Source organism: Brassica rapa, chromosome A09 (assembly GCF_000309985.2).
Source record: "Brassica rapa cultivar Chiifu-401-42 chromosome A09, CAAS_Brap_v3.01, whole genome shotgun sequence".
Classification (NCBI taxonomy): domain Eukaryota; kingdom Viridiplantae; phylum Streptophyta; class Magnoliopsida; order Brassicales; family Brassicaceae; genus Brassica; species Brassica rapa.
This window is the reverse complement of record NC_024803.2, coordinates 33,650,231-33,669,565: the sequence shown is the minus strand read 5'-3', so window position 1 is coordinate 33,669,565 and position 19,335 is coordinate 33,650,231. Positions and strand designations below refer to the sequence as shown.

Genomic DNA, 19,335 nt, shown 5'->3' with positions numbered 1-19,335 from the left:
TTAAGAGATACGTATGCTTCATGTGTAACGTTTCTGACCATTTATGTTTGTGGAGCTAACAATGCGATTGCTTGTCCCTATGATCAACATTTTTAAGTCTCTAACCCCATTAATGTATGGGTTCCATTATATATATGGAATTAGTCGACATGGCATTCATTCCATGACTAATTTTTTTATTTCAAGATACTCTTTAAGATTTGTTATTTGTTTGTAGATACCAAAATCCGTGATATGCGTGTTGGCTTTCACTGGCCATGTTATATATACTGAAATCATTTTATTTTCAGGTCATTCAGTTTGAAATTATTTTAAACATGAAATATTTTGGAAAACTAACTTAAAATATACAATTCAACGATCTATATATAGACATATCAACATCGGTATAGATGAAAGACAAAGAGAATGTGCATTCAAAATATTGTGTTTTAGGAGATCAATATATATAAATCCAAAGCACGTTACTGCAATTCTAAATAGCATATCATCCCGCGATGCAAGTCTTCCATTTCATCCCACGATGCAAGTTGACCCGCACCTCCTCTAATTCGGATCACCTAACTTAAGCGTAACCTGACTGAGAAAGCCAATCCAACGGATATTCAGCTGGGACGAAGTTAGTTCCAACTTCCCAAACTTGCCGCAAGATTGTTAAAAATAAGAATTGAATTCATCGAGAAGTGAACGTGTTACAGTTACGACTACGCCACTTCGCGCGGCTAATTTGTAAAGAATCCCAAAGTTAATTTTTATTTGGATTACATTTTGCTTTATTATTCTGTAAGGATATTTGTAGTTGTATAATTGATACGAGTAAACTTTGAGAACATGCAAAACGTATAAGAGATAAAACAATGTAAAGGGGATAGCTTTACGTACGCATATAAAACAACAGCATATGTTAAATTTGAATAAAGTGTAACACACATATGACAAGTAACGGTCGTGGACTCGTGGTCCATGTACAGTGTTTTCGTTGTTAGAGATTTTCACTCGAGTCCAAATTAAATATCAAACTGTATCATGGCGATACCTTATCGATGCCTCTTATTCAGTTCTTTTAAATGAACTAGAGTCTTTGTCCGCGCTACGCGCGGAAAATGGGGGTTGAAGAAATTATTAAGTAACGTTTTTTAATATTATTAAGAATTTATTTGCTAAGTTCAATTATGTTTTGTTTGGAAGTTGACATTTTCTATAAGTTTTTGACATAGTTGGATGGATTAAAATGTCAGGAAATAGATGATAATAAATTAGTTTAAAGGAAGAAAAACAGATGAGAAAATATTTTGTTGGAGTCAAACAGAATGAAAGATATTGAGGAACAATAATGTTTTTAGGTTGAAAAGAATTGTACACCATAAAGGTCACACTTATCAAAGCCACCTATGCGATCAAGTTTGATAACTCAATTAGTTATGAAAAGATACCGTGAAGAATATATTATTTTATCAGTTACAAAAAAAAGAATATATTATTATAATTCACTTAAACTTACAATCATAAAACTTTGGTTTGAACGCTGGTAGATTGCATATCTGGTGGACTACGAAATACATTCATAATTTAAAATGGTATGATTTTGAATAAAGAAATACTATATCTTAGGAGTCATGACACACCTTTTGGTTTGTTGCGTGATCCGAGTGGACGTCCTCTTTTTCTTTTTATGTGTGTTCCCTGTAGAAGTTTGGAAACAAAAAATTTTAGGTGTTAAAATTATTTTATTTTTTTTTGCAAAAGAGCTTGATTTTTTTTTTGAGGAGTTGGTTGCATTGTTATCCTATCGCGATGGAATAGGGAATGGATGCTTGTGCATGGTCGGATTAGTAAATATTTTAAAGTGTTTTGTTTTGTCGAATAAGTATATTTATGAATTTGGCTACTTAACGGGAGTTAGGGGATTTGGAGTTTAAGTAGCAGAATATTGGCATTATGTAATATTGACATGGCTATTAATATTGATGACACATTGTATAGCTAAATATGACATATATAATTATATTTAATGTTAATTTATAATTTTGGTTAAGGTAATAACTCATATATTACAATTCATGTTGATATTGTTTTTTTAGTAAATTTTCAAATTATGATAATAATTCATACATCATCACTAAAATAAATATATTCGAATATGATAATCAATTTCGAAATATTTTTTTGTTTTAATATAATTATACAACTTCATAACAAAACTTAAAAAAAAATTCTATACTTAAATAAATACTTAATCGTTAAATCTTTAGTATTTTATATATCAACAATTTTAAAAAATTAGTTTTAATTTTTGATAACTATACAATTATTTATACAAATTTATTTATTATAAGTAACCAAAATAGATAGATAGAAAAATCTATCTAAGTCTAAGATTTTAGATATATACATATATATTCTTAAAATAATTTCAGAAAACAAATCTATTTTTATTTTAAGTTTAGTTAATTTATATTTAGTTAATTCAATTATATGTAGTTAAAACAAATACTAAAATATGATTCTTGGTATAGCATACAAATAATTCAATGAAAAAAATAATCTATGATTTTTCAAAAATTGATTACTAACCTTCTTTAGTTTTATCAGATTTGTCGAGAGCAGCTTCATCCCATCTATAGTGAAATTCTTAATTTTGTAGTTTGTATGTAATTATACTACAATATATTTTATTTTCTATTTTATTAGGTTATCAAAACGATATATGAGTTATGTATTTAAAAAATATTTTCATCGATTATATGGTTGTTGTGTTTTCAGGAATTTCCAATTTACGTTCCTTCAAGACTTTTGATCTTAAGTTTTGCAAGGCTTTTGAATTTTTTTAGAACAATACGACTTATCATTCGAAATTGGAAGATGCAATTATTATTATTTACTTACGAATTCTGTCAGCAATTTGTTATAAGAAGAATTCACCAGCTATACTCTTCAGCCATTTGATCCCTATTTTAGTAATTCGAATGAGTTAAAATTTTATAATATCTGAGGAGACAAAAAATTGGGTGAAAGCCATTTGTATTATAATTTTTTGTGAGGGTGACATTAAGTTTGGTTATTAAAAATATATGAATTATTTTCAATTCCATTACAAAAGACATTACTCTATACATATGTCAGGCTCAATATAAAAGAAAGATCATGTGGGTGGAGATTATTATATTTTTCTATATAATACTACGTACCTGCAGTTTCCAAAGGGGGTGTAGGAGGTGGGTTCTCCATTCCTTTCATATCTGGACCTTAGAAGAAAACCAATTGTCAGATAGAGAGCCATATTAAGATTTGTATTCTTTTGGCTTGTAAAAGAATTTCTTATACTTGCGTAGTCTTTTGGAGTAGTGCTTTGGTTAGAGCTTGGTAGATAGTTCCTATGGTGATTTCACTATTGATTTTGGTGATATGAAACAGAAAGCTAGGTTGGATCATCAAGAATGAGGATGGTGCTGTGCTACACAGAGGATCAAGCAACCGGCTGTTCGTCTGCTCTGCCCTTATGGCAGAAGCTCTAGCAATGCGAGAGGCCCTCATCAAAGCTAAAGAACTCAACCTTCAAAGTATCCAATTATTCTCGGACTCTCAGGTCCTTGTATCGGCCCTGCGATCAGGGTTGGACGTGTTAGAGATTGCAGGTGTCCTTCATGACATCAGGAACCTTGCCACTCTCTTCTGTCCACTATCTTTCAGTTTTATTCCTCGTTTAGATAATCGTCAAGCTGACTCTTTGGCACGAGCAGCTCTTGAACGTTTGAATGCAGTGTAAACCTTTGAATTAAGTAATGAAGTAGTTGATTGACAAAAAAAAAAAAAAACAGAAAGCTAGGTTTTTCTGTAGTGTTTTTAGAAATAGTGTCTTTCCACTTTTTCTTATGACGAAACCTTGGAAATTTAATTCTCTCGGAGGAAGGTTGAAGAAGGATGTTAATGGTTAAGATATGAGAATATTTTTTTTTACGTTATTGGAAGAAAATAACATTTACTCTCTTGGGTTTGACTTGTTCTATAAGACCTTAATTTATGCTATTCAATACTTCTGTTAATTCTTTTATTTTAGTTTTTTAAAATATTTGGAAATGAGATTATTCTTGTGGTTAATTGATAGATTCTGCTGCTTTTACGTGAAAATCTATATTATCAGTCTAGATTGTCTTCTTACCTTCTCTGCATGATCTCATGAGCAAGTTCTTTCGCACCATTGACTCGTATTATTCCATTTTCACAAAGACTACGTAAAAACCCCCATTTTCACAAAGACTGGTATTATTCCATTACATGTCTTCTACACCAAGACTTAGCCTTTACTTCCGTTACCGTTACTCCTCTTCTCAGCCACTATCTACGCCGCTCCTTTCCCTCTCCCCAACCCCATCTCCAACCATCTCCCCCGTCCCACGCACCTCCCCCACTCCCCCTCGCACATCCTCCACCTCCCCACTCGACCCAAAGCAGCTCAAAGCCTTCGAATCCCTCAACATCCCCACCCTCAAGAACCCCTGCGACCACCACCACCCCTCCTCCTCCAAAAAACCCCCCACCACCGTCGTAACCTGCGACACCGGCTCCCCATTCCGCCTCGTCACCTCCCTCTCCTTCACAAACTGCTCCTCCGATCTCTCCATCTCCTCCACAGCCCTCAAAGCCCTTTCCCCCTCCCTCACCTCCCTCTCTTTCCACAACTGCCCTTCCCTCTCCGCTCCCCCTCACCTCCCGGACTCGCTCCACTCCTTCTCCGCCGTCTCCTCCTTCCCCCGCCTCTCGGGACTCTCCCTCGCTCGCCTCGTCAACCTCACCGACATCACTGTCTCCTCCGTCCCTGTCTCCACCTCGGGGCTATTCGTCATCCTCGGGAACATGCACGACATCGTCTCCCTCACCATCTCCCACGCCAATCTCTCCGGGAACATCCCAAAATCCTTCCACTCGAATCTCACATTCATCGACTTATCCGATAATCTCATCAAAGGACCAATACCCACTTCGATTACTCTCCTCTCCAGCCTCAAAGCTTTAAACTTGTCGTCGAACTTGATCTCCGGCGAGATACCCGACAGCATCGGGAGTCGAAAATTGAATGTGTGAAAGTGAATCGATGAGAACTCAGCCGAGAAGGTTTCAAGCGGAGAAGACGAAGTGGGGGAGGAGAAGAGACGGCGTGGATCCATAGTAGGGTTGGAAGCTCTTTTTGAATTGGGCTAATTGCTTTTTATTCGAACTGGACTAATAACACTCTCTTGACCCACTGCCGTTGGGCATTTTTCACTTAATATAGATACATTAGAAACAAAAGCCCAAAGTTTTAATTGAAATGTTCTGATTGGCTAAATTTAATAAGTGACGTGGACAGCTTTAGAAGGCTTTATTAGTTCCTTTTAGTACCAGGTATATTTAATCCGTTTATAATTACCCGATTAAAAAAAACAAGAGCAGCTGACTGTTGACCGCCATTTGTACTATACGTCTATCACGTTAAATATAGGGGACTTGCATAGCCGATCAAGACATATGTATGGATAGAAGCAGATAAAAAAATTTGGTCCTGCAAAATCAAATCTGTGCTATCAAAGGTACAATATTGAACCTGAGATACAAACTCCTCACCTGTGAGCATTATATCAACCAACTTTTACCATCTGAATTATAGTAGATCATCGATGAAATCCTCCCCCCCCCCCCCCCCTCCCCCCCTTCCCTAAATTGTTTTTAAACCTACCAGGCCCCTAAGCTGATGCTTGATCACCTTCTGTTGAGAACCGGCTCTTGAGACTTGCATATTCTTGATCACCCTCCGTTCCTTAAAATTACATATTCTAGAGAAAAATTTTGTTTCAAAAAGATCCATTTTTTATATTTTCAATGCATGTTTTATTAACTAATTGCAAACTTCAAAAAATTTAATTGCACTAGTTAAATTTTTATTGGCTTAAAATTATAGAAAAAAATAAACACAAAACGCTATGTAAATTTAATGTGTTTAATTAAAATGTGTGAAAAATATAAAATATATAACTTTAAAGAACATAAAGAGTATACGATAAATCTGCATTGTTTTTGTGAATATTTATATCAATTGTATATAATAAATGTAATAAATCAAAAGTCAGATCTGACAAACAACCACGTCGCAATCTAAAAGGAGTTAAAACTACGAATCTAGGTGGTCCTCCAACGACCACCACTTGCAGTTGTAGTTAAACGGTATGGACAGAATACCCAACAACTAACCCAAAAAGAAAAAAATACAATTTACATTTCTAGAAATATACACGAGTGACGCATCTGTGTTACTGTTTACATATAAATGTAAACGTGGAGGACTGAATAATAATACAGTGTGAGTTCTATAAATTAATATTTAATAAGTTAATAGTTTTGTTTTGAATTTAATATTTGTTTAATTAGTTTCTTAACAGATTAGAAAAAAATGTAAATTTTATTTTATATTTATAAGATTTGGATTAAAATTCGAGTTTTCTATAATTAGCTTGAGCTAAAAATAAAGAAAAACATAGATATAGAAAAGTAGTCATGTGTAAAAAAAGATATTGCTTAAATCAGCAATCAAAGATCATATGTAACTGAAGATAGCATATTTATACCTTAGTTCACATGCAGTAGTATTTTAATTCAGACTTTATGCACAGATAAACATCAGTTCATTTGTTTTAACATTTACACACTTAAGTTTTATTTTTCTTGTCAATACCTTATTTGACAAAGTTGTATGAATTTAAAATCACAAGTTTTTTTTTTGTTTCACGCCAAATTTGTTGTTTCAAAAATAAACTATTTCCTAACCCACACTTATATGAATGTTGTTAGTGTAAACCTTCAGGAATAGCGTAGATGCGAAAGTATCCCATAACATTAAGTTTTTACTAATTAAAAAAACTAGAGGGTTTTTCCGGGCTACGCCCGGATTTTTCCTTATAATATTATTAAATTGAATTAAACTTGCATTTTTAGTATTGAGTAGGGTTTTTTCTGGTGAGATTGTATTGTAATTTTTTTTATATATACAGAGTAATGCATCTCTTTTAAAAGGATGGTTATGCCTGAAGTTATTGATTCAACTGTTATTATATAATTTTGGTAAGTTGGTGCTATGCGGCTTGTATATCTGAATTATTAGTTTTTATCTTATTACTATATAAATTATTCTGTTGAACTTGTATTAATTTGCATTTTTTTTTTGTATATTAAGAAGTTTTTATGTAATACCAAATATCCTTCGATATTATAAAATATGTTTACAACTTATGAAATAAAAAATGAGTTTGATAACTAACAAAGAACATTAGCTTGAGCGATGGTCTCCAGAACAACTTAATGATCGTAACAAAAAAAAAAGAAACATAAAAGAAAAAGTGATCAGTATACTATGTAAAAGCAATATGGCTGGCACGAGGTGCTAGGACTTCGCCATCTGCTATGGTTTATGTTGATTCAGTTCCCCCGAGGTGGCTCTCGGATCAGGGAGATCCTTCTAGTTTCTTAGCCTTTTGTTGTTAAAAAAAATATGGTATGATATAAGAAACATTAAATTGTAGCTCCGATAACATATATAGGTACTCGTAGCTAGTGATGAAGAGAATTGTAATTTTCCTGCAGTAGTAAACTTGAAATTAATTCTCTAAACTATATTTGCGAAGTGATTTTGCCACATGTTTTCTCTACAATCAATTTCACAAAACAAATATGACATGACTAATGAAATTGATGACATGGCTTTCAGGAAAATATGACATATATAATTTCATTTAATGTTGATTTATATTTTTGGCAAACTTATTAGAATATGGTAATAATTCATATATTACATTTAATATTGATATTTCTTTTTGGCAAACTTTTTTAAAATAAGGTAATAGCTCATACATCATCTATAAAATAAATATATTCATATAAAACATTTCAAATTTCAAAATATTATTATTTTTGTAATACTAAGGCTTTCAAAAATTTCTACAATTTTTTAAAAATTAAAAAATATCTAATCGTAAGATCATTAGTTTTTTATATACCTACAAATTTTATAAATATTGTTTAGGCTAAATTTTTGACAATCATGCAATGTTATATCATTTTTATTAGTTTTATACAAATTGATTGTCACATGTCATTTTACAATCAATTTCATAAAACAAATATGACATGACTACTAAAATTGATGACATGGCTTCCGGCAAAATATGACATGGATAATTTCATTAATGTTGATTTATATTTTGGCAAACTTATTAGAATATGGTAATAATTCATATAATACATTTAATATTGATATTTCTTTTTGGTAATTTTGTTAATATGGTAATAGCTCATACATCTCCTATAAAATTAATGTATTCATATATAACATTTCAAATTTCGAAATATTATTATTTTTGTACAATTATACAATTTGTATTACTAAAGCTTTCAAAAATTTCTACAATATTTTAAAATTTTAAATATCTAATCGTAAAAAAATTCTTTATTGCACATGGTGCAGGAAAACACCTAGTAATAAATCAAAATTCAATTTAATAAATAAAATAATAGTAAAATTGCCACAGATTTTAGGTCCTTGCAGTTTAGTAATTGTATTAATAATAAATTAAATAAGGATCAGTGCCTTTATATATTGTTGGGATGATGCTTGTGACGATAAGAACATGAAATTTTCTATCTTTCTTGGCTTGTAAGAATCTAAAGTCTGCGGCTTGGTTGTAAGTAGCTTATATTATTTGATAATTTATTGGTCAATGGTAATCACAAAATCATATATTAATGTCTTTCCTCTCCTAAACTCTGAACTATTTACGTTTCATGTCATAGATATCAAATATACAATAGAACCTGTTTCTGAAGACATAAATAATAAACTGAGCAATGTAATTCTGATGAAGCAGAGTGATAAAACTGTAAACATGATTTTTAGCTGCTAATCATGCAAAGTAGATAAAATGTTTCAAGGAAAAAAAACACTGAAAAGCAAAAACTGAAAGGAAATCATAAGTCAATACTTAAACTGAAAAAAAGACTTAAACATCATTGAAGCATGCAATAAGTGAGAAGATGAATGGGAGCTCTACTTCTCACATCTTGGGCTCTTAGCTTTCGCTGGCCCATCACTTGCAGAGTTCCTCTTACTCTCCTCATCTGCAGAATCTCCATGCCTGTTCGAAGGTTCACACACTTCATTTCCAAGAAAATAATATAACTGCAGACGTAATCTTTTTAAATTATCATATAATTTGACAATAATCTCTTCCAAGAAAATAATATAATTTCCTCAACGTTACTTGTTTATTTATTTATCTATACTAAGCTTTCTTAACTACCCAACAACTTCAACTAATGTAAATAGAGATCCATACTTGCTTTTAGCTGCATTAGTGTGGAAGGAGAGATTTTACGTTAAAATAAAAGTTAAAGATCGAGAGATAGTAAGATGGAGAATCAAAGTTGGTCAGATTGGTGCATTCATCCAACTAAAAGACAGACGAAACAATGATTGCAAGTGAAACTACTCTAGATGTTTACCTTTGGTATAGATAGTTTCTCATTTAGCTTCTTTTAAACCAGACCACAATGTGTTATCATCCGCTGATTACAAATTCTACAATGACTCCAGCTATCTTCTCCACAAAACACTCTTTCATAATCTGGTATCTGCTGTATAGAAAAGTGTATTGTTATTTCATGAACCTAACTACCCAAAACATCAACGAAAATGACATGAACTTATAGCATTATTACCTCTAACGTACTGACTCTGAGATTGGTTAGTGACGTCTCTTCCTCGAGTTTTTACTGTTTTCTTTATTACCTTGGCGAGCCTTTTCTTTTCAATACTACCATGCTTTGAAGTTCAAGACACGTAGCTTTATGTCAAAGAAACAAATACATTTTAACTAATGATCAGTCATGGATGAGTCTTTTGATACAGGAAGTCAAAACACTCTAAGCATTTGGAAAAAAAAAGGGATCGAATATTTAGGGTGTCAATAAAACTTACCGGCTTGGATAATCATATGAGCATCACCCATCTTATACTCAAGTGCTCCTGTTTAAAAAAATAATAACATAAAACCGTGAGGAGAGAAATAACTCCGACCAAACTCATCGATCCATTATTAATCACATTTGAATCACCTAAATTACACTGTCAGCAACAATAACACCAACCGAACCACTTCGGATTGAAGTATCCGCACGACTAAGGGCTTGTTCGCGCCAATTAGGCTGTGATAGAAGTATATTTTCTGTGTTTATACAGATCACCCTAGCAAGTGGCGAGTCAATAGAATGCTCAGCATGTACAAACACACAGGTCCCTGTACGCGAAGATACATTTTTTAAGAAAAGTCAGACCTTTTGAATCCAATATCGTTCAGTAAAGAACATAGTCATAGAGTTGAAGAAATAAACAATAACCCCTTGTTTCTATGCTTAATGCTTCAGCCCGTGTTGTTTTCTTCAAGACCCTACAACACCCAAATCTGAGACCAGTAATATCTCTACATTAACAAAGGACACATTTTTTTTTTTTTTGAAGAAGTAGTATAACTAAGAGATGTCTACCCTGGGAAGGCCACCAACTACTATTGTTGCATCGAGAGCAAAAGATCCGGTAAAGTATAATGTGACATATCTAGGAGAAACCTTGAGGTAAAAGGAATGACTCAATCTCTTCTGGTGTCAATGGTCGACATCCTCTGTTTCTTAGCTCTCATCTGTTAACCGTGAGTCTTGGGCTCTTCCTTGCCAAATCACCTGAGACAAAATGAACAACGGGAAATCAGATACGATCTGCCATTAGTAACCTAAACACAAAGCAAGGTTAGGTGAATGACATAGACCCTTTTGAATAATCAAACAATACATAACAACGTAAGATCAATATTTCCTCTTCGGACATCCATCTCCTTTCAAAGAAACCCACATTCAGATAAGAGAAGAAAGAGGAAAACAAAGACATAAACAGAGAGATGCAGCTGCATATATCTCCGAGCTTAAGACATGTGACGGTGGTCACGGGGAAAGGATTGAGAGAATTCATAAAAAAGAAGGTGGGTTCTAGAAGATTCTCGTATCAGATGATGTTTTACTCTCTGCTCTTCTTCACTTTTCTTCTCCGGTTCGTCTTCGTTCTCTCCACCGTTGATACTATCGACGGCGATCCCTCTCCTTGAATGTCATAATTGCAGACGTTTCTCAAAATCATCAATTGAGAGGAGGAGCTAGACCGTGAGCGTTCACACAGCTAAGAAGAAGAAGAGTCAGCCACGATAATAAATTAATAACTTTCATTGGAGATTTGGTATTGCTGAGGTGGGCTTCATATTGGCAGTGGATATTATTAATGGCCCAAACGCCTGGCCCGATTTTATATTAGTTGACTTAAAACTTGGTATGACGTAGCATAATAATGCTTTCTGATTGGCTGAATATATTAACTGACGTGGATAGGTTTAGAGGGGAGGATATTCCCCTTTTAGTATAATATATAGATACTGTTTAGGTGACACTTAATTAAGATGTCAATTTAGCTTACGTGGCAGCTTAAGATTTAGTTGAAAAAAATATTGGTCCAAATTCAATTACTAGAGAACATTATATTAACTCGAAATATAAGAATCGTGTATTTTTCCTTAAATAAAAGCTACAAAATTACCTAATATGATTAACATATATATGACAATTAATGACTATGAATAATAAAGATTTGATAACAATTTTTGCATCCTTCTTCATTTTTTTAAATTTTATATTATTAAAAATATTAAACAATCACACTATCCATATAATAAAAAATAGATTTTTTCTTATATATTATATTTTGATTTTTTTAAAATGACTTTAAATTACAAAAATGAGGAAACCTTATAGGGGAAATTACATGTTTACCACTTTCATGGTACCACTTTTCATTTTTACCATCACTAATGAGACATTTTCAAAAATACCTTCTTCATTAAGTGGTAAAAGACGCCCTTGTTATTTATATATATAATAAATCATTATTAAAAAAAAATAAAAAAAAAAATAAAAAAAAAAAAATAATAAAAAAAGAGAAAAAGACTAGGATAGCACTAAACCAAGTTTTTATTCCCAAATTAGCACTCAAGGATCAAAGTCACAAAAATAGGTTTCACTAAAGAGGTAAATATACACTTATACCCCTTGGGTTAATTAATCCAAATCTTAGGGTTTAGAGTTAAGGGGTGGGGTTTTGGAATTAGGGTTTAAAATTTTATAAAAAATAAATACTAAAATAAAAAATAAAAATTTTAAAAACAGTTTCGAAAAGTATTTTTAAATTATAAAACGAAAATTAAAAAAAAAAAAAAAATCGAGAAAAAAAATTATAAAAATTTCGAATCTGAAAACATATAATCTGAAACTATAACAAAAAATTCTTTTTTTTCATTTTTTTCATTTTTTTATTTTATTTATTTATTTTTGTTTATTTATTTAATTTTAAACCAAGGGTATTAGGGATATTTTACCTTTTAATAAATGTCATTTTTGTGACTTTCTCCTTCTAGTGTCATTTTTGAGACATAAACTTCAAAATGTGCTATTATTGACAATTGCCCATAAAAAAATGTAAATTTTTTTTAATGTTTTCGAATTATAATTTTTCAAATTCGAACTTTTCTACAAAAGAAAAATTTTGAATTTTTTTTTTTCAAATTTCTTTTTGAAAAACGAAAATTATGTTTGAAACTATTTTCTAAAAATTTTTATATATTTTTTAAGTATTTATATATTTATTAGAATCATAAATTTCACATTCCAAAAACCCTACCCCACCCTCAACTCTAAACACTAAGTCTAGATTAGTTAACCCTAAGGGTATAATTGTATTTTACCCTGCATTAAAAGTGAGGGTAAAAGTGGTTAGTGTAAACATGAAAAGTGGTACTATGAATGTGGTATTTGTGGCAATTTCTCAACCTTATATGTTATATTTTTTTATATGTTATATTTTTGTATATGTTATATTCTGATTTTTTTTTTAAACGAATGTAAATTACAAAAATATAAGTTTTCCTTAAGCATACGACTAAAAACATTAAAATAACATGTATTAGTTCGATGGTTGATCTGAAATCTTTCAAAACAATATGGAAAATAAATGTAAAAGTAATTTAACTGTGTAAACAATACTGCTCACTTTTTCAATAATGTGTTCGGTGGAAAAAAGTAAAGTTTTTGTGTCATAATTTGTTTAATGTCCAATCTGGTCAATCCATGATATATTAATTATAGTTTTGTTTCATAATTTTTAATAAAAATTGATCCGGTCCATCGAAAAGAAATTATATAACAACAACAAAAAATATTGTATATGCATAAATAAAATGATCAAATATATATAAAAATTATCGATAATATATACAAATAAACTACCCTGCGCAAGACGCATGTCATATTCTAGTATAGTGAAACCTCTATAAATTAATAATGTTGGGACTACACCAAAACTATAATTTTTTTATTAATTTATAGAGATATTAATTTATCGATATACTAATTGAACCAAAACTCAGTTTGAGATTATAAAATTATATTATTTTATAGATATTTTTAGTGTATATTAATTTATAGAGTTTTAATTTAAAGAAGTTATGTTTTATATTTACAAGTCTATGACTAGCTTGCCAAATTACGACTTTAGTGTGAACGCGTAACCTCACCCTTCATTCTCAATGTTTCAACGGAAACTTAACTATCTATTTTACGGAAAAATAATTAAGAATAGGACTTGAAAATCAAATTTAACGTGTCTTCGCTCTATGTATGGAAAGCGAAGCCTCAACTTAGAGACTTTTCAATAGTTTCTTTTTATGCACTACTATTACTGGTTATTAATTTGATCTTTAAATCTCAGAAATATTACAACATATATAAAAATTCAGAAGTAAAATCTTTTATCAAAAGAAATAAAATTCAGAAGTATTACAACATATATGAGAACATGTTATACAATTTAATGGTGATTAGTTCTATTTCTCGTTTGATATGAATATTACTAGTTATATAGTTTTCTTGATATAATATTAAATTATGTTTCATATATAATTATGTTGTTTTTGTGGAAACGATAATCATTTTATACCATCTATAAAGTTCAATTCTTCAATAGAACATTTACTACATGGATACAAGTTTACTAGAGTTACTAATGTGTTGCCCTTAGAGTCATTCTTGTAAATCAGATCTGGTGTATGATGAATAGATGTAATGTGTAGGTAAAACTGTTAAACAGTTAAGCATAATTTTTATTACAGTAAATCCATTGTCCATGAACTCATATGTTGTAGCTAGTTAGATTGTATAATAGATTATTACATATATCAGATGAAAAGTCAAATGTTTCTTATGAAGATGGTAAATCAAATGATAAAAAGATGCTAACATCTTTAATTTTAACTAAAATATCTTTTCCAATTACCTTTCGATGCTTACTATTTATATACAGATTACAAGAACTCTTATCTCACTTTGAGCAGGCTTGGTCAGTTGGTAGGCAATATTTGATAATATCGTTTATAGCTAAAAATTAATTTAAATGTAGAACTCTTTTTCATAGTCATACGAGTTTACTATTTTCTTGGATCAAGTGGAGATGTATGGGAACGTGTGTGACGCAAGAAGCTCGACATTAAACAACTTTCCTCTGAAGACAACTTTCCAAGTTAACTTATTTACCTCTGAACACAACTTGCGTAATTTCCTCTACTTCTGTTCACCAAATCTATAAATTCTCTTCTTCTTTTCTCTCTTTAAATTTTATTTCTTCTTTTAATTTCCCTACGTACGTACTCATATGAGTTATCGCATGGTACGTAGTAAGAGCTATAAAATTTCCAATCCCTATAGGATTAGATCTCACATGTAGACGACGGAGTAATCAATCCTTGATAAACCACGAGTTAGACGGGCTAACTTGTGAGAAGTGACAAGTCACATGTTGAATAAGATTCACGACTAGGGTAACGAGTTGGTTATGGTGTTACATTTTACATTATCAATATAAATGTGTTGGATCTACATATACATGACACATATCTCGAAAAAATGCTAGGAATAATATATTCCATTGAATATGTATGTAAGGTTAAAAATCGTATAAATCATACACATTAATCTTTTCAATGGGTGGCATTGACTTAAAGCCGAACTATAATATAAGTCATGGGAAATAAGAGATTAATAATGGTAGAAAGGAGTGAAAGGAAAAGTAGGAACAAATATGCTCTTTCTCTGACACTCTCTTTTAGAGAAGGATCTACAAGGACACACACAAAGGCCAGAGATACTACAAGTCTAACACATACGTGCGTCTCACTTTCAGTGAATTATAAGTTGAAGTAACAGCAAATCTCAGTCGAATCCAAAGATTAGGACCTCCCACGTGGGCTTCTTGGGAAAATCTTGATAACGACTAATTATAGCATCATATATATAGGTCGAGAATCACAGCACAAAAAAGGATAGCCTATGTATACATATTACCCCTTAAATTTGTACTTAAATTATGAACTTTCTTATTTTCGTAAATGATCCATAATATATTCATGTGTATGTATGTATAATAAGTACAATACAAACTTTTATGCAAATAAAGATCATCCATCGACTGAGAATTCAAAAGGGCTCCAACTTCCAAACAAGAGGTTGGTGGAGTCATTGGATTTGTCAGCAAAATGAACCACCGGATCCTGAACAATCTGAGCCGGAGTCACACCACCAACGTCTACATGGTTATGACCATTCAATAAAGCTTCAGACCAAACACCACTAGTGTCAATAGACAGAAGCTCTTCACCAGGAAATGGAGGCAACTCATTGTAACCACATTCCTGCACAATGTGTTCCACCTGATGTTCATAGTGATGATGATGATGTCCATGACCGATGTCCCTCCATAAGGGTTCCATCGAAGCGCCGGCAGGTTCATCGACTAGAAAATCTGTGTCGCAGTTTTCTTGACGTTTGTGTTCGTCAGGCTTTGGGTTCAAGAAATTGGCGTAAACAAGAGCAAGATCTATGTTTGGTGAGCCACCACCGGAATTGTAAGAATTAGCGGTTAGGCCGGTTTTAGTGTTACCCGAGGAGGATTTGGGACGGCGGGATTTGCGGCAGCCACCGCCTACGGGCACGTTGCGGAGGGAGCCACCTTTGGTCCAATATCTGCGGCAGCCTTTGCAGAAGTAGCGTGGCTGAGTGAGGCTATAGTTGTTGTAGTAACAAAACTTCGTGTTGGAGGATCCACATCTTGGACAGCTCGGAGTTATCTCTGCGTTTGCGTTTGGCCGCCATATAAACGATGACGTCAAGGCTTCTGTTCTCTCCATATCTCTCTCTTCTTTCCTCTAAGGCTCTAACAATAAGAATGTATTATATACGCATGCATGAATTTGTGTGTGAGTTTGTGCATGTGGAAAGGGTGTGACACGTGTAGGTTGGAGAGTGGAGGAAGTGTGGGGGAGCAACTGCCTCGTAAGCGTGCACTCACTGTTGCTTCTTCGGGGAGACAGGATTAAGGGTTTTGAATCTTTGATATGATAAAATCATTAGATGTGAACTATAAAACTGGTACTTACTGTCTTGGAGATAGTTTCGAGGCGAAGTAAGAAGAAGCCTATGGCCTCTTGCAGAGAAGGGTTATTTGGTGTACATTTAGCTATATGTACGGCTTAGTTAATGGAGGCTGCACGATTACTAAACTACTAGGTAATAACACGCGTCGCGCGGAATGAAATTATTAATTTCATTATTTTTAAGATAAGAAGACATGAGATCTATTTAATCTAGATATCAGTTTGGTTTTAAGTTTTTTTTTTAATCTCTTAAAAATATAACCACCATTTTAAATTCATATTTATTTTGATTTGTTTGGTTAAAATGCTTGAATTTTTTGATTTTTTCGGTGATAAATAAAAACTATTATTATTTGTTCAATTTCATGTTAGATGAATTTTAGTGAGTCCTAATCTCGAACCAATGATTTTATATTATAATTTCTAAACGCTTGCAAAATCAAATCAAATTTAGATAATAGTCGAAGAAATTTTTTTTTTTATGTACAATTTGGTCATGGTGAAAGGAAGTATTAAAAATAATATTTCAACTTTCAAGAAATTTAGAATCCTCACATGTAGTGAAGATTTAGTTATATATGTGTTTACGTCAATGTGCATATGTGTATGTAAAAGTATATAAATGTGGTTGATAGATATGTAAAGATATCGTTAGTTAACATTAAAAGACATTTTTTTCAAAATAACACATAAAAATAAAAAATTTAAAATAAAATTAAGTAAAAATAAAATTGGCTAAACATTAGTGAATCTTTTTGCAAATTTTCCTTCTATATAGAACCTTTGTATAATATGTGGAATCTTGTATATGAGTTTTATATTAGAAAAACTTATAAAATAATATATATTGTGAATATATTTATATAAAGTTTGGTCGAAATGTTTTCTATATGTAACACGTCACTGTACTCATTATCAAGTCGTTGTACTCATAAATAAACGTTGATTAGCCCCGACGTCGAAGACGTTAAGAATTGGAACTTGTGTATGTGCGGGTCATATTAAAAAAAGTACGAAAACGTTATGTAAGGTATGCATAACTATCTATGAATGTAAATTAAGGTGAGAGAATATAAGTATGAAAATATTCGTATACTTTGACTTGCATTTATTTGATACACACAAAAAGGTTATTTGGAAAGGAAAATCTGAATGGGGAAAAGAGTTTCTTGGATCATGTGTTTTTGGCAATCTCCAAGAATCATATGTGGGTCGTAACGTTTATCTATACACTTTTCAAGTCCCCTTAAAAACTAGCTTAGCTTATACTCTCTCCGTTTCAATATTGAAACATAGATGATGTTTTAGAAGAAGTATTTTGTTTCAATTTACATGAAGTTTTGAAGTTTTAAGGTTAATTTTAACTGTTGACAAAAAAAAAAAAAAAAAAAGGTTAATTTTAACTTTATTGGAAACTGTTCAACCAATTAGATTTTACAGTCTTTTTTATAATTGGTTAAATGATTTAAAAACTATATCTTTAAAAATGTATTTTTTTTTCAAATCTAACTTTCTTAATCTTTGTGCAATAAGGCAAAACATCAAGTATTATGAAACGGAGGGAGTAGTATATACTAGGTTAAGATCCGCGCCTAGCGCGGAATACACATTATATATATAAATTATTTTATATATTATATATTTATAACATATTATGAAATAATAAATATATATTGAATAATTAAAAAGTCATTATATACTACTTATATAATTAAATTGGTGCAAATGTATAAATAAATTTTATAAATCAAAAAAATATTTTTTTTCTATTTGATATGATATGTAATTAAATTTAAATGATAGTAACATATATGTGGCATATTTTAATATTAATATTTATTAAATGATGCTTTTTGCTCATATTTTTTTATCATTTATACCTGTTATAACAAAAAGTCTAATTAGTGATAACAAAATTTTCACTATGGGATTAATGGTTTAAATAATTTATAATATTTTAAAAAAATTAAGTTGTCAATATTTTTCAAATTTTTTATCAAAAAAATGTTCAAAGTAAATTTCAAAACTAAGATATTTATGTGTTTTTATATGGCATATAGCTTAATTTAAAATGATACATATATTTATATATCTTTTATTTTTGATACTTATTAAATGAGACTTTTAACTTATATTATTTTTTAATTATTTGTATCATGTCATAACAAAAGTTTTAAATCATAGATCACAAAATTTGAATATGAAACTTTTAACAGTTTTAATAATTTATACTCGTTTTTTAAAATTCAAAATATAATATATAAATAATTTTTTTTTTAATTTTTATTATATGGTTACTATGATTGTTTAATTTATTTTAATAGCTTAAATGAAACAAATATAAATATAATACACACTTATTTTTATCAAATCTTTATTATTCAAAATCATTAATTGTTATATATACTTTAGCCACATTAGGTAATTCCGTAATCTTATTTAAGGAAATAATGAAGCACATTAATAATATATTTATTGTGGTTTAATAAAAAGTTTATTATATATTTAGATAGACCAACATATTTCTCTAAGGATTCTAAGAATCATTCTAGTGATGACATGTGGCTACAAAACAATGTTGCAATGCTTCTCAAATAATATATAGGGGATTACATGTATTAAAATAAATTTTCATTTTGGATTATGCTTAGTTATATGTTCATGAATCATTTATCCATTTTAGAAAATCCCAAATTGTATCTAATTTATAGAGTTTATCTAGAAGTACTATAAAAGA

The 19,335-nt window shown here is 30.9% G+C and overlaps 2 protein-coding genes and 2 long non-coding RNA genes across 9 annotated transcripts; 1 reads left to right on the top strand and 3 right to left on the bottom strand.

The window, feature by feature from the left end:
• Positions 1-1,320: 1,320 nt before the first annotated feature.
• LOC103841174 lies at positions 1,321-2,931 on the bottom strand. Its single transcript, XR_627778.3, has 2 exons — positions 2,887-2,931; positions 1,321-1,683 (listed from the first exon to the last, which is right to left on the bottom strand). It is a non-coding gene; the product is annotated as an uncharacterized LOC103841174 (long non-coding RNA).
• A 260-nt stretch (positions 2,932-3,191) lies between these two features.
• LOC117128531 (receptor-like protein 51) lies at positions 3,192-8,435 on the top strand. The gene is made up of 2 exons (XM_033281183.1): positions 3,192-3,422; positions 3,827-8,435. The coding sequence occupies exon 2, from the start codon at positions 4,276-4,278 to the stop codon at positions 5,080-5,082; it is 807 nt and encodes a 268-aa protein (XP_033137074.1). The 5' UTR covers positions 3,192-3,422; positions 3,827-4,275; the 3' UTR covers positions 5,083-8,435.
• A 458-nt stretch (positions 8,436-8,893) lies between these two features.
• On the bottom strand, positions 8,894-11,429 carry LOC103841173. 6 transcript variants are annotated; one of them, XR_627777.3, is made up of 8 exons: positions 10,845-11,412; positions 10,567-10,758; positions 10,420-10,484; positions 10,138-10,319; positions 10,001-10,048; positions 9,742-9,866; positions 9,526-9,657; positions 8,894-9,158 (listed from the first exon to the last, which is right to left on the bottom strand). It is a non-coding gene; the product is annotated as an uncharacterized LOC103841173 (long non-coding RNA). The 6 variants fall into 6 exon arrangements; XR_627776.3 differs by having other exon boundaries at positions 8,894-9,202; positions 10,567-11,429; XR_004451870.1 differs by having other exon boundaries at positions 8,894-9,202; positions 9,526-9,654; positions 10,567-11,407.
• A 1,544-nt stretch (positions 11,430-12,973) lies between these two features.
• LOC103841172 (dof zinc finger protein DOF3.5) lies at positions 12,974-18,275 on the bottom strand. Its single transcript, XM_033281193.1, has one exon. The coding sequence runs from the start codon at positions 16,350-16,352 to the stop codon at positions 15,624-15,626; it is 729 nt and encodes a 242-aa protein (XP_033137084.1). The 5' UTR covers positions 16,353-18,275; the 3' UTR covers positions 12,974-15,623.
• Positions 18,276-19,335: the final 1,060 nt, after the last annotated feature.

Coding starts and splice junctions, on each gene's coding strand:
- LOC117128531 (XM_033281183.1), top strand. CDS start 4,276: ATGTCTTCTACACCAAGACTTAGCCTTTACTTCCGTTACCGTTACTCC.
- LOC103841172 (XM_033281193.1), bottom strand. CDS start 16,352: ATGGAGAGAACAGAAGCCTTGACGTCATCGTTTATATGGCGGCCAAAC.